The following is a 12620-nucleotide window of genomic DNA, read 5'->3' as shown; positions in this document are numbered from 1 at the left end:
CAATTTCAGACATAAACATGCCCACAGACTTAGGAAATGCAGCAACTCAGGCCAGTTGTGATGGCCACTCTTAGTTATCAATTTGGCTACACCTAGAGTTAACTCAAACCCAAGCAGCTGGGCACCTGAGGGCCTGAATCGTCTGAAGTGGGGAGACCCCCTTCCAATCCGTATCTTTGAAGCGAGGCAGGAAGACCCACCGTTAATGTGGGCCACACCCTCTGCTGGCCGCCCACAGAAAGGCCACGGAAAAAGGACAACTGCTCTCTTTGACTTCTGCTCTTTCGCTAGCAAGCCCGTTTCATTCAATGGAATTAGGGTCTACTTTTTCGGGATCCCAGCACATACCGAGGATCAGCTGAGACATCCATTATTCTGGCTAGTATTATGTCAACTTGATACAGGTTAGAGTTATCTGAAAGAGGAAACTGCAATCGAAAAAAAAAAAAGCCTCTATAACAGCCAGCTGTAAGGCACTTTCTTAATTAGTGATTAGTGGGGGAGGTGCCCAGCCCATTGTGGGTGGTGCTATCCTTGGGCTGGTGGTCCTTGGGTTTAAAAGAAAGCAGGTTGAGCAAGCCATAGGAGCAAGCCAGTAAGCAGCACTCTTCCATGGCTTCTGCATCAGCTCCTGCCACCTTCCCTGCTTGAGTTCCCGCCCTCACTGCTTTGGATGATGGACTGTTATACAGAGCTGGGGGCGAAATAAACCTTCTCATCTCCGAATTATTTTTGGTCAAGGCGTTTCATCACAGCAGTAGTAACCCTAACAATTCAGCCTCGTGGATAGAACAACTACTGGATTTTTGGACCTTCCATTGGTAGACAACCATTGCTGGACCAGCTAGACCACAACCTGTTAGTTATTTTAATAAATCCCCTCTGTGTGTATTAGTATTCAGGCATATGTACTGCCTTGCTCTTAGGATCCTGACAGGATGTCCTCAGCTGCAGTCACTAAGAGCATCTCCCATGCACATTTGCTACATTTTCTTTTAAAATGTGGGTCTGCCCACCTCCTGTCTGTTTCTTGACTGCCATTTTTGTCCCCAGGGACCAGTCTCTGCATCCCTCTGTCCCCTTCTCTTTCCTCTTCCAATAAACCTCCTATGTGAGCCTTCTTTCATGGCGTGACTTCTGTTCCTGGTGTCATTTTTAAAATTACAACTGTGTGTGTGTGTATGTGTATACATACATACATACATACATATATATATATTCTCTAAGTCTTTTACTCTAGGGAACCCTAATACATTGGGGGACAATACAAGGAAGACTGCCAGAGATAAGTAAAGGAAAATCTAAGGACAAATAAGATCAAACAAGGTGGATATCTCATAGAGAGAACCTGCTGTCCGCAGAGGTACCTGTATGCAGGACAGATTGTGTGGGGAGCAGAGTGGGACTGTCAAGACCCAGCATGCACATGGTGGAAAACTTAAGAGACAAAGATGAAGCAACCATCGAGGGATACAATAAGCGGGCATTTTCTGATGCTTTCTGAAAAGGTCAAGCATGTAGAAAGGTCAGGAGTGGACTACAAGCAGACCAGACAGAAGAGACCCTGCCTGGGTAGGCTGGGATGCCAGAGAGGAAGGGAGGACACAGCTCTGGGATAAAAAACAACAAGCTTTCCTTTTGCTTGAAATATACATTGTTGGGTTGTCTTCTAAGCAGGTTTTGACAATTTATGCACTCCCCAAGCATGCAAAACTGCCACTTTCTCAAATTCTCAGGAACACTTGGTTACAGTAGGGACTGTCAAGCCTCACATTTTAACCAACTGAAACTTGTGTTATTTTTAACTCTGTTGACTGTTAGAGAAGTTTAACATCAGATTCAGTATCTCTTGTCTATTTGTCTCCACTTCAACTTTTGTGAATTGCTTTTTACCTCATCTGTTTTCTGTTAGGACTCATCTCCTGGGAAAGAATCATTAGTAAATACCGGTGGATCATCCCTCGTCTGGGTTACAGTTTTCAATCTGTCCTTTGTATGTTTTCTATGGTGTCGTCTTAGTCTGGCTTCTGAGTTACTATAGCAACACCTGGGGATGTGTAATTGAAGAACAGACTCTGTTTTCACAGTTCTGAAAGCTCAGAAGTCTAAGGTGAAGGCTGCAGGTTTCGTGTATGCTGAAGGCATTCTCTGCTCCACGGTAGTTAGTGCCTTACATGCTGCATCCTCCATGGAAAGCAAGGGTGCTCACACAGCACAAATGCACAAAGGTGGAACGAGATAGCCCAGTCCTGAAAGAGGCACAGCCCTGGCTGCCCAGCCCTTCTTACAGGACCCCACCTCATGATACTCATCATATATGTCAGTTCATCTCAACGTGAGCTTTAAAAGAAAAACATGCAGCCACAGCAGCTGCTGGCAATCATTTTAACACAGAATCACCCTGCAGCTCCTTAGGCTCAGGGTTGAAAAGAAGATGCAATGGTTTCCCTTTAGAAGTGTGTAAAAGGCTGATCTGTGCCCCTCTAAAATCTCTATCTTCAAGGCCCAACACCTGTAATCTCAGAATGTGAGTGCATTTGCAGCTAGTGCCTATAAAAGAACTGATAAAAATCAGAGGAGGCCACTAGCACACACCTTAGTCAAATGTGATAGGTGTCTTTACAAGATGAGACTGGACCATTACAGATTCCAGAAAAGACTCTGGGAGCATAGCAAGACAGGGCTGTCTGCAGGCCAAGGAGAGGCCTAGGAGAAAGCAGAGCTGCAAGAACCTTTCCTGGGACTCAGCAGTCTCCAGAACTGAGAGAAGTAAATATCCACTGTTTAGGCCACCCGGACTGTGCTATGCTGTCACACAACACCTAGCAAACACTAGAGACCACCTCCACTAAAACTTTACATTTAACATTTCTGGAAAAAAAATCTAGGACTGTACTCTCCCCCTTTTTTTTTAAATAAAAGCAATTTTTTAAAATAAAATTCAATTGCTGTAATGAAACACCATGACCAAAACGCAAGTTGGGGAGGAAAGGGTTTATTTGGTTTACACTTCCATATTGCTGTTCATCATCAAAGGGAATCGGGACAGGAACTGAAATGGCAGGAACCTGGAGGGGTGCTGTTTATTGTCTTGCTCAGTCCTCTAATAGAACCCAGGACGACCACCACCAGCGTAGAGACAGCACCACCCAGAATAGACTGGACCCTCGCCTATCAATCCACTAATTAGGACAATGCCTTACAGCTGGATCTCATGGAGACATTTTCTCAATTAAGGTTTCCTCTTTCAGATAACGCTAGTTTGTGTCCAGCTGACTAAAGTTGTTGGCACAGCAGTGATAGTCTCTCACTGTGGTGACACAGAGAAGGCTGTGACACCTATTTAATGCATCTAGGCTGGGTGGCTGATGTGGTAGACTGAAGGCTGAGCTGAGCAATAGCAGCCTCCTTTTTGGCAGTTATTTTTATTCATTTTGAAATCAGATAGCTGTGTGTTTAAAAACATAAAGAAATGGGACTGAAATGAAGCTATAAATACTCATAACTACAAGTATTTGTACTTGAAAAACAGGCATTTAAAGGGTAGTCACGTCCTATCAAGTTTTAGAGAATGGATATCACAGGATGTTTAGGGGATATCATGTTGATATACATTATAATAGGAAAACATGAAATACCAATGAGCTCAATGTTTAGTTAAGTTAAAAAGTAACTAAATTTTAAAAAAGTCATCTTGAGAAGGAGTCTATTATTTCAAATCGAGCAACTCTGGACACCTAAGACTAGGGGATAACTATCTAGAATCACCTATGAGGGAATTAGACTAAGGTTAACATCTGAGAATGTCTGTGAGGAATCATCTAGATTGCATTCACTGACTGTCATTCAGTGGGGACAGAGCTCTGCACAGACCTCTGCTGCTCTCTGCTACTTTACTGTGGACACAATGTGAGCAGCCCCCTCAAGCTCCTGTTGCCGTGACTTCGCCATCTTGGCAGACCATAACATGGGACAGGAAGCCGAGACAAACCCTTTCCTCCTAAAGTCACGTTTGTCCGGGTATTTTATCACAGCAACAGGAGAAGAAACTAAGGCCGAAACAAGAGTGAGAAAGCAGTAAGAAGGCTGTGCTGCTGAGTGAGCCTCGCCCCAAAGGATCATCAACAAAAGCGTAGGTGGGACCGAGAAAGCGCTGACCACATGAATGAATTTTTAGTGGTAAAGTTTTAATACCAAAGGGATGAAGAAAGATATCAAGTAACCCATTATCTGCTCTTGAAAATGAGGAAGCTCAGGTCCAGAAAGAAGTTCTCTGCAAAGGCTATAGGGCAGAAGTTTAAGGCAATCGATTACTTTCTGTTGCATAACTACATGGAAAAGTCTGTCTCTTGTGTGACAAGCAGATGTAAAGAAAAGAAAAAAGCCGTCCTATCATCTAAATACAAACCGATCATAAGATCACTGTAGTCAAGGTACCACCGCAGATCCACCATTCTCAATGTGATCAAACAGAAACAAAAGCACAGAGTTGTCTAACCCACTAGCTCATTAAAACGTATAAGATTTAGCTTTTATGAATGAAAATGTAGGCTGGGTGTGGAGGACATTAATCTCAGTCCTTGGGAGTCTGAGGACAGTCTGGTTTATAGAGGGAGTTACAGAACCTGTTTCAAAAAAAACCAGAAAACAAAACCAAACAAAAAACAAGAAAAGCTGTAGCCCCCCCCCTAACAGCAGGCAGTGGGATGTTGATGCTCCAGTGCCACCCTGTGTTCTGCACTGAACAGAGCCAGTCTGAAACTGGAAAGGAGTCGGGAGGGAGCACAGTGGTCCCGGCACCACCAAAACACTTACCACAGAAGTGCTGAGATCTGACGAGGAGCAAGAAAAAAGGGTCTTCACATACATACACTAAGAATCTAGACGACTGATCTTTAGATGTCAACGGAAAAATTATTATTAAAACACCATATGAGGGCCAGAAAGAAAACTCAGGTAGTTAAAAGGACTTGCCACACAATGGCTCAAAAAGCATACACAACTCTATAGTTTCTAGTTCCAGGGAATCCAATGCCACCTCTGGCTCCTCAAGTACTGACCGTCTGTCTCTCTGTCTCTCTCTCTGTCTCTCCCTCCCTCCCCTCTCTCACACACACACCTTTTATACACATAAAATAAACTCTTTAAAACACAGTACAACAAAGAGCAGCACATGGCCTTCTATGAGAAACTGAATGATACAGTTAACGTACCTGAGGCCCTGGCTTTCCGTAGTAAGGAGAGCAAGAAGTGCCCAAGCAAGCACTTGGCTTCTGTCCTCACTGTGAAATTTCTTGTGATGCTTAAGATTCTGCAACAGAAGCTGGTCCAGGCATTCCAAGGCCTTTTCTTGCACCGTGCTTTCACAGTCCATCACCACTGGGATGACTCCCATCAACCAGGCTTTCTGGACTGGCACACAAGTAGGCTGGGCCTAAGGTTGAAAACATTGTAGCAGAAGATCTAACACAGGTCTAGGTACAAGCCAATGAAGTTGCAAACAACATTTCAGCAGACACACTAAATATAATCACATCTACAGGGGTAGGGCTACACTTTAATGTTAGAGGGCATTTTTTGTGTGCTCAAAGTCCTGGGTATAATACTTGACACTACACCCAAGCAAACAAATAAGTAATTGTACTTAACTGCAAATAAAACATAAAGAAAAAGAAATCAACATTCAGATATCCTGAGAATCTGCAACCTCCCCCTTATGATAAATCAATACATATTAAATTTAAACTAATAAATTAAAGCCATTATTTTATTATTAGTGATCAATATTATTTTGGTTATTCAGGAACAACAAATATTTACTCCAAGGACAATGTGCTGGCAGAAAAAGCCAAAATATGTACTGCTGGGGATGGAAAGCTGGCTCCGCAGTTAACTGCACTTGTTGCTCTTCTAGAGGACCTGAGCTGGATTCCCAGCAGCAGGCCAGGCAGCTCACAACTTGTCTGTGCCTGCTCAGTTCTCCATGGGCACTACAAGCCCATACTCATAGATGCATACACACACACATACACTTAAGCAGTAAAAACAAATCCTAAAAGTATGTGTTCTTTAATGCCTTCTCTGATAAAAATAATAATCCTTTAAAAATTCTTCAATAGTCAATTGAGAGAAATAAATTATATATCATATTAATGAATATGCTCTTCTGGTAATATCTACATATCTTTTTTTTTTTCTCCCTGACACAGGATTTCTCTGTGTAGCCCTGGCTGTTCTGGAACTTGTTCTGTAGACCAGGCTGGTCTCGAACTCAAGATTAGCATGCCTGCCTCTGCCTCCAGAGTGCTGGGATTAAAGGCATGCGTGCATCACCACCTCCTGGCTACAAATCTTAATTGACAAAAAGTTAATCTAGGCCTGAATTTAATCAACCAATATGACTTTGAAGTTTCTGTTTCTGGGGCTCAAGAGATGGTATAGGTGATTAGAGCGAGCAACGTCCCTCAGGCTCAGGCATTTGAACACTTCCCCTCCAGTTGCTGGAGCTGCCTGGAGAGGTTACAGTGGGGAGGGTACAGTCTTGCTGGAGAACATATGTCACTGGTCAGGGTAGGCTTTCAGACTTGAGGGTTTACAGTCTTGCCCCACTGATGTGGGATGCCCCTCTGTATGCTATGAATACCTTTTATTACCATTAGTTAATAAAGAAGCTGATTTGGTTAATAGCCAGGGAGAATAGAGCCTGGCAGGAAATCCAAACAGAAATACAGAGAGAAAAGGGGCAGTTGCTGGGGAAGCAAGATGTGAGGTATTAAGCCACAAGCCTCTTGGTAAAATGTAGAATAATAGAAATGGATTAATTTAAGTTGCAAGAGTTAGTTAATAATAAGCCTGAGTTAATAGGTCAAACAGTTTGCAATTAATATTAAGCCTCAGCCTGGTTATTTGGGAACTGGCACATGGGAGAGAAACCTTCAGTTACACCCCACTTCCAGTTTGCTCTTCGTCAAGATGTGCTCTCTCAGCTTCCTGATCGTCACAATTCCAGCTACTTGTTGCTGTGCCTCCCTGCCACAGTGGACTCTTGCCCTCTGGGACCATAAGCAAAAAGAAGCTCTCTCTTCCTTAAGTTGCTTTAGCTATGGAGTTTTATCACAGCAACAAAAAGTAATAGAGATGGATCAGTGGTTAAGAGCACTGGCTGCTCTTCCAGAGGACTAGTGTTCAATTCCCAGCACTCATCTGGTCTCACAATGTACTTTGGCCCTTGACCCCTGTGGGCACCTGCACACACATTTACATACACTGACACAGACATGAGAACACACACATAAATAAAAATTAGAATCAATTTAAAAAATTTTAGTTTCTTTTTCTAGTAGAGATTTAAGATAAAATCAGGAAGTGACACAACATTGTTTAGCATGAGTTCTTAGTTCAATTAAAAAAGAAAGTCATCTGCCAAAGACACTTGTTATTCCCCGGTGGTTGGTATTTAGTCCTCAGGTGGGCACAGCTGAATTTCTAAATTGTTATTTAACATTTAGCAACAGGTAATTATTATGTAGAGTTACTTCTGCCCGCTTTTGTTGTTGGCGACTAAACTCAGGCACTTTATATATACAAAGTACATGCTCTAGCCCTAAGGCTCCAACTTCAAATCTCTCTCTGTCTCTCTCCCTCCCTCTCTCTCTCCTCTCTCTCTCTCTCTCTCTCTCTCTCTCTCTCTCTGTCTCTCTCCTATCTATCTATCTATCTATCTATCTATCTATCTATAGCTATCTCTGTCTATCTATCATCTATCTATCATCTATCTATCTATCTATCTATCATCAGAATATACTTTAGATAAGTATGTTCTCAACTTCACAGTACTCCTCCTGCCTTTTTTATGAATGTTAATTGTAAGTGTGAACCATTAAAGCCAGCTCACAGCTGCTTTTGATGCAAGGCACTAAGCATTTATACTCAGCATGATACTTCTCACCATAACAAGTTCTGTAAGGGACTGTAAGGCTTGCTTCCGCACAGATAAGGCAGGGTCTCGACAATGCTCTTGCAGGATGAACAGGTCCTCCTCCATGAGCGAGATGTCACAGTGTTTCAGAATATTCACTAACACCTGGAAGGTACAGCAGGAGTGGTGACTATGGGACACACAGAAAAAGTAAACACACGCAAAGAAACACTTCAAGTTTGTAGTTATTAATATTTTAGAGATTATGGCTCAACCCAATTTCCCTATAGCAGTCTACCTTTTGAAAGGACTCTCTTGGGTAGTGGTGGCACACGCATTTAATACCTGTACTTGGGAGGCAGAGGCAGGTGGATTTCTGATTTTGAGGCTAGCCTAACCTACAGAGCAAGTTCCAGTACAGCCAGGGTTACACAGAGAAACCCTATCCTGAAAAAAACAAAACAACTAAAAACACCCAAAACCAACCAAATAAAAAAACTGAAAACCAAAATCAACAAAAAACAAAACAAAACAAAAAAAAGGAAGGAAGAAAGTAAGGACTCTCTCTAGAGAAAACTGAACATTACAACTTTACAACCAATTTCACAAACTTACTGAGATTCATCTATGGTCTCTTAGTTCAAAGAAATACACATAAAAAGCTGGGCTTTTTTTATATTGTTGTGTAGCCCTGCTCTGAGCTGAAACTCACTATGTAGATCAGACTGGCCAAAAAACTTGCTTCAGTTCAGATCCCTGCCTCTATAGGTAAGTATACACACTCCACAACAGCTGTATGTCTTCAAAAGCCACCAAGTAAATTTGAAAGCTTAAAAATCAGCAAATTCTTGTAGTTCTTCTATAGTTTATAAATGGCAGAACCAAGGTAAAGTATGAAAAGCGAGTTAAGCAATACGCAATGAGTATGGTATTCTGAGTTTTTGGGTGTAAAGTGTGTTTAAGGAGGAAAGCCCACCTGGAGTGCAGACTTCCTGACGTTGATCTTTTCGTCCCCGATCCTTTTTCTCAGCATTTCCATGAAGCATCTCTCTGTTGATGACACCAGAGAATACAGTCTTGAGAAAAGAGCAGGCACGCCTAAGGTGTCACAACACAAGTAGACAGGATTGGCTAGAGACTCACTAGTTATTCTAAGTTTTAAGAAAGGAGACTATCAAAAAGTCTTGAAAAAGAAAATCTGAATAATCAGGCATTCACTGTAAAAAGCATTAACTTAAGAATATCTAGGAATTTGATATTAAATCCTGGCTCCTACCACTAAATGAATTTTTAAAAATTCATTTTAATTCTTATTTATGTAATAATACATAAATATTGTGTGTGTAGGGGGTGCTTGTGGAGGTCAGAAGATGGCATCAGAACCCTGGGAACCAGAATCAAAAGCAGCTGCAGGTCGTCCGAGGGGTGCTGGGAACTGAACTGGGGATGACCTCCTGAAGAGCAGCACTGTGAAATTACTGGGCCGTGGCTCCAGCAGACCTCTTCAACTCTGAATGAATTGCTTACTACTTTTGTTTTGCTTGGTAAGACTCATCAAAACCCAGAGACATTGTAAATATCAGATGAGGTAATATGTGTCAACGTTCAATTTTGTACTAGAAAGGCTCTGGAATTACCAAGCACTTAAATGAGTTTAGATTATGTCTTTGGTATAAATTATAAACCTAAACAGAATGTTTTCAGAAAACTCAATAATACATTAAAGAAGTGAGAGGAGCTGGGAAGAGGCCTCTGTGGGCACAGAGACTTGTCATGCAAACCTGACAACCTCGTTGAAATCCCTAAAGCCCATGTAAAGGAAGGAGAGAAATATCTCTCCCAAGTTGACCTTTGACCTCCACATGTGCACCATGCTGTAGCCTATCTACTCCATTACACACAGATACACAATTACAATAAAGCTTTTAAATAAATGAAATAAAAGACATGCACTATACATAACTTGTTCAAAAGCAGCTATTCTTTCTACAATATAAGAATGGCTCTGTTTCACCTGTGTGTACACTCTGACACTTGGCCTAGTAAGTCTGCTGGACTGTCACGTGTTATAACCACACATTATGGGAGCTCTGGGAAATGTCAATTTACTCTTGTGAGAAGATCAAGGTATGGAGAATAAATGATACCTTGATAATAATATGAACATGGTTTTCATATCAAAGACTTATGGAAGGGGTCCCCAAGTCAAAGATGGAAACTGCTTAGAGATATAAGGTGGCATCTCAAGAACAGGGCATGAGAACAGAGAAAATTCAATGAAGCCCAAGTAACATTTTGAAAGTACCCACAAAATTAGCAAGCTTAGCAAGTTTTAGCTAGACTGACAAAGACAATAGTATTCAAATTGTTAAAATGAGCTGTTCAACATTATGATATTCCTATCAGTTTTACAGAAGAAAAAAGGAGCACAAAGGGATACAGGAACAATTTTATGCTAACGAATTGGTGACATGAACAAGTGTTTAGAAGACTGACGTTTAAAGATGAGTTAACAAAAGAAAGAAAACAATGACATCTCTAACAAACTCAGCGTCATAAAAGAATCTCACACCATATACACAAAGGTGAAAGACCTGATGGTTTTAGTAGGAATTCCACCAAATGACACACAAATGAGTGAAAATCCTTCACTAATGATCAAAAGGTAGAAGAGAAAAAAATACTTCCCCCCATAATACCACACTATTATAACTGACAGCAAAACCACAGACACCTCAACAGAATAGTACTTTTAAGACTACAGTCCCAAAATTTTCAGCAAAATACTAGCAAGTTGAACTAAACAAGATTTAAAAAAGATTGAATTATGTCTTCTGTTTATCTCAGGAATTCAATATTGATTCTAACGTGAAATATCAATGAGTAAAAATACCATAGCTTCAGAAGAAAGAGGAAAACTACACAGTCACCTTAATATATAAAGAAAAACATTTGCAATATTGAGGATAAAAACATTCAGCAAATTTGGAACAAAAGGAAACTTCCTCCCAAAGACATTCGCTATCCTGCAAAAGCCCACAGCTGATCTCATACTCAAGTGAATACCAAAGCTCTGCCCAATAAAAGACAAATAACAAGTCAAGACTTTCCATCTCTAGTCAACATTGTACTAGAGAGTCAAGCTATAGCAATTAGGTGAGAAAAATAAATAACAAGAATCTGGGTGGAAAGGAACAAGTAAATTATCTCTATTTGTAGGAGATTTAGCCTTCTATACAGAAAATCCCACGAATCCCACAAATAAAGCAAAACAAGCAAAAATTATTGGAATGAGTTTAGGAAATGTCTTAGTCAGTATCTTAGGGTGTCTATGGCTGGGATGAGACACCATGACCACAGCAACTCTTAGAAAGGAAAACATTTAATTGGGTGGGACATGGTGCTGGAGAGGAGCTGAGGGTTCTACATCTTGATGCTGTAGGCAGTAAAGTGGTCTAAAACTCTACGCGTGGCTTGAGCATAAATGAGACCTCAAAGCCCATCCCTACCATGGCACACTTCCTCTAACAAGGCTATACCCACTCCAACAAAACCACACCTCCTACTACTACCATTCCCTATGAGCATATTGGGGCCAATTACATTCAAACCACCACAGTCACTATTCCATAGCTGTTAAAGAGATGCCATGACCAAAATGACTCTTATAAGAGAATTGGGGGCTTGCTCACAGCTTCAGAGGTTAGTCTATTATCATCATGGCAGGAAACATGGTAGCTTTCTGGCAGGCATTACAGCTATAGAATATTACTTTAAGGTGTGTTACATTTTTTTATGCCCTGGAACATTTGTTTAAAATGTAAAGATGGTGGGGGGAGTAATTTAAGTTAAGGAAAGCTGGCAAGAAACAAGCCAAGCTAAGGCTGAGCATTTATAAGTAAGAATAAGTCTACATGAGTGATTTATTTGGAAGCTAGGTGTTGGGGCCCCAAAAGAGCAAAGAGTCAGAGTAATAAACACAACCAACAACATTTTGGCATTCCAGTGTGGGGCTAGAGTAAAAGGAAACAACTACCACTATGTAAATCTATGTCCCCACTGATTACTTTGCACTGGGGTCTCTCTCCCATGATCTGCACTATACATCAGTAAATCTCATTTTCTTACTAAGCAGTTGTTGACTTTTAAGAGTTTGACCCAATTAATAACTCAAGAAGGTTTAGAGGAAATAGATTTTGCACGAAAGATTTGTTTGACTCATGCCCAGTGACAGACTAAAAACTGAGCCCAGCTGGGCATTGGTTCTTGGGTGCCCCCTTGAAAGTCCACATTTAACGTGGGCGATAAACAGGTGAGGGGCTGCAGCAGCTTCCCATCGCTGGGGATACAGTGTTCTGAAGGCTTCTATCCGGGTGAAGCGGGATATCTCATTTCTGCTGCGGTTGCATACCAGGCTAGCTGGGCCATGGGACTCTGGGCGAGTCTCCTGTGTCCATCTTGAACTTTGTTTTAGGAATGTTGGGGTTACACACAAACACTGCACATAGCTTTTTTAAAAATATGGGTTCTGAGGACTGAACTTGGGTAGTGTTTTTACCTGCTAAGCAACATCCCAGCTCTCTATTATTTTTGATGTTGGGACTTTTCCTTCTGATCCTTATCATTTATCCACTCTATACCTTCCTCCTTTTCTTTAAAAACATACTTATGAATTTCACTTTCTAACTTTCCCCTACTTGCT

The 12620-nt window shown here is 41.3% G+C and overlaps 1 protein-coding gene across 3 annotated transcripts in view; it reads right to left on the bottom strand.

Annotated features, from left to right (window-relative positions):
• Window positions 1–12620, bottom strand: part of Ncapd3 (non-SMC condensin II complex subunit D3) — an 83675-nt gene that overhangs the window by 44411 nt on the left and 26644 nt on the right. For 2 of the 3 annotated variants that reach the window (XM_041657036.1, XM_041657039.1), the window contains 3 exons: window positions 8895–8968; window positions 7949–8083; window positions 5214–5434 (listed from right to left, as the gene is read on the bottom strand). In XM_041657036.1, coding sequence (XP_041512970.1) covers window positions 5214–5434; window positions 7949–8083; window positions 8895–8968 — 430 coding nt within the window. The remainder of the gene's footprint in view (window positions 1–5213; window positions 5435–7948; window positions 8084–8894; window positions 8969–12620) is intronic. The other variant, XM_041657038.1, reaches the window with a different exon arrangement.

The sequence above is a fragment of the Microtus oregoni genome, unplaced genomic scaffold (assembly GCF_018167655.1).
Source record: "Microtus oregoni isolate MIOR12 unplaced genomic scaffold, Mior012 000008F_ref0000371, whole genome shotgun sequence".
NCBI lineage: Eukaryota > Metazoa > Chordata > Mammalia > Rodentia > Cricetidae > Microtus > Microtus oregoni.
Note: the sequence above shows the minus strand (reverse complement) of the source record. Positions and strands in the feature narration are given on the sequence as shown.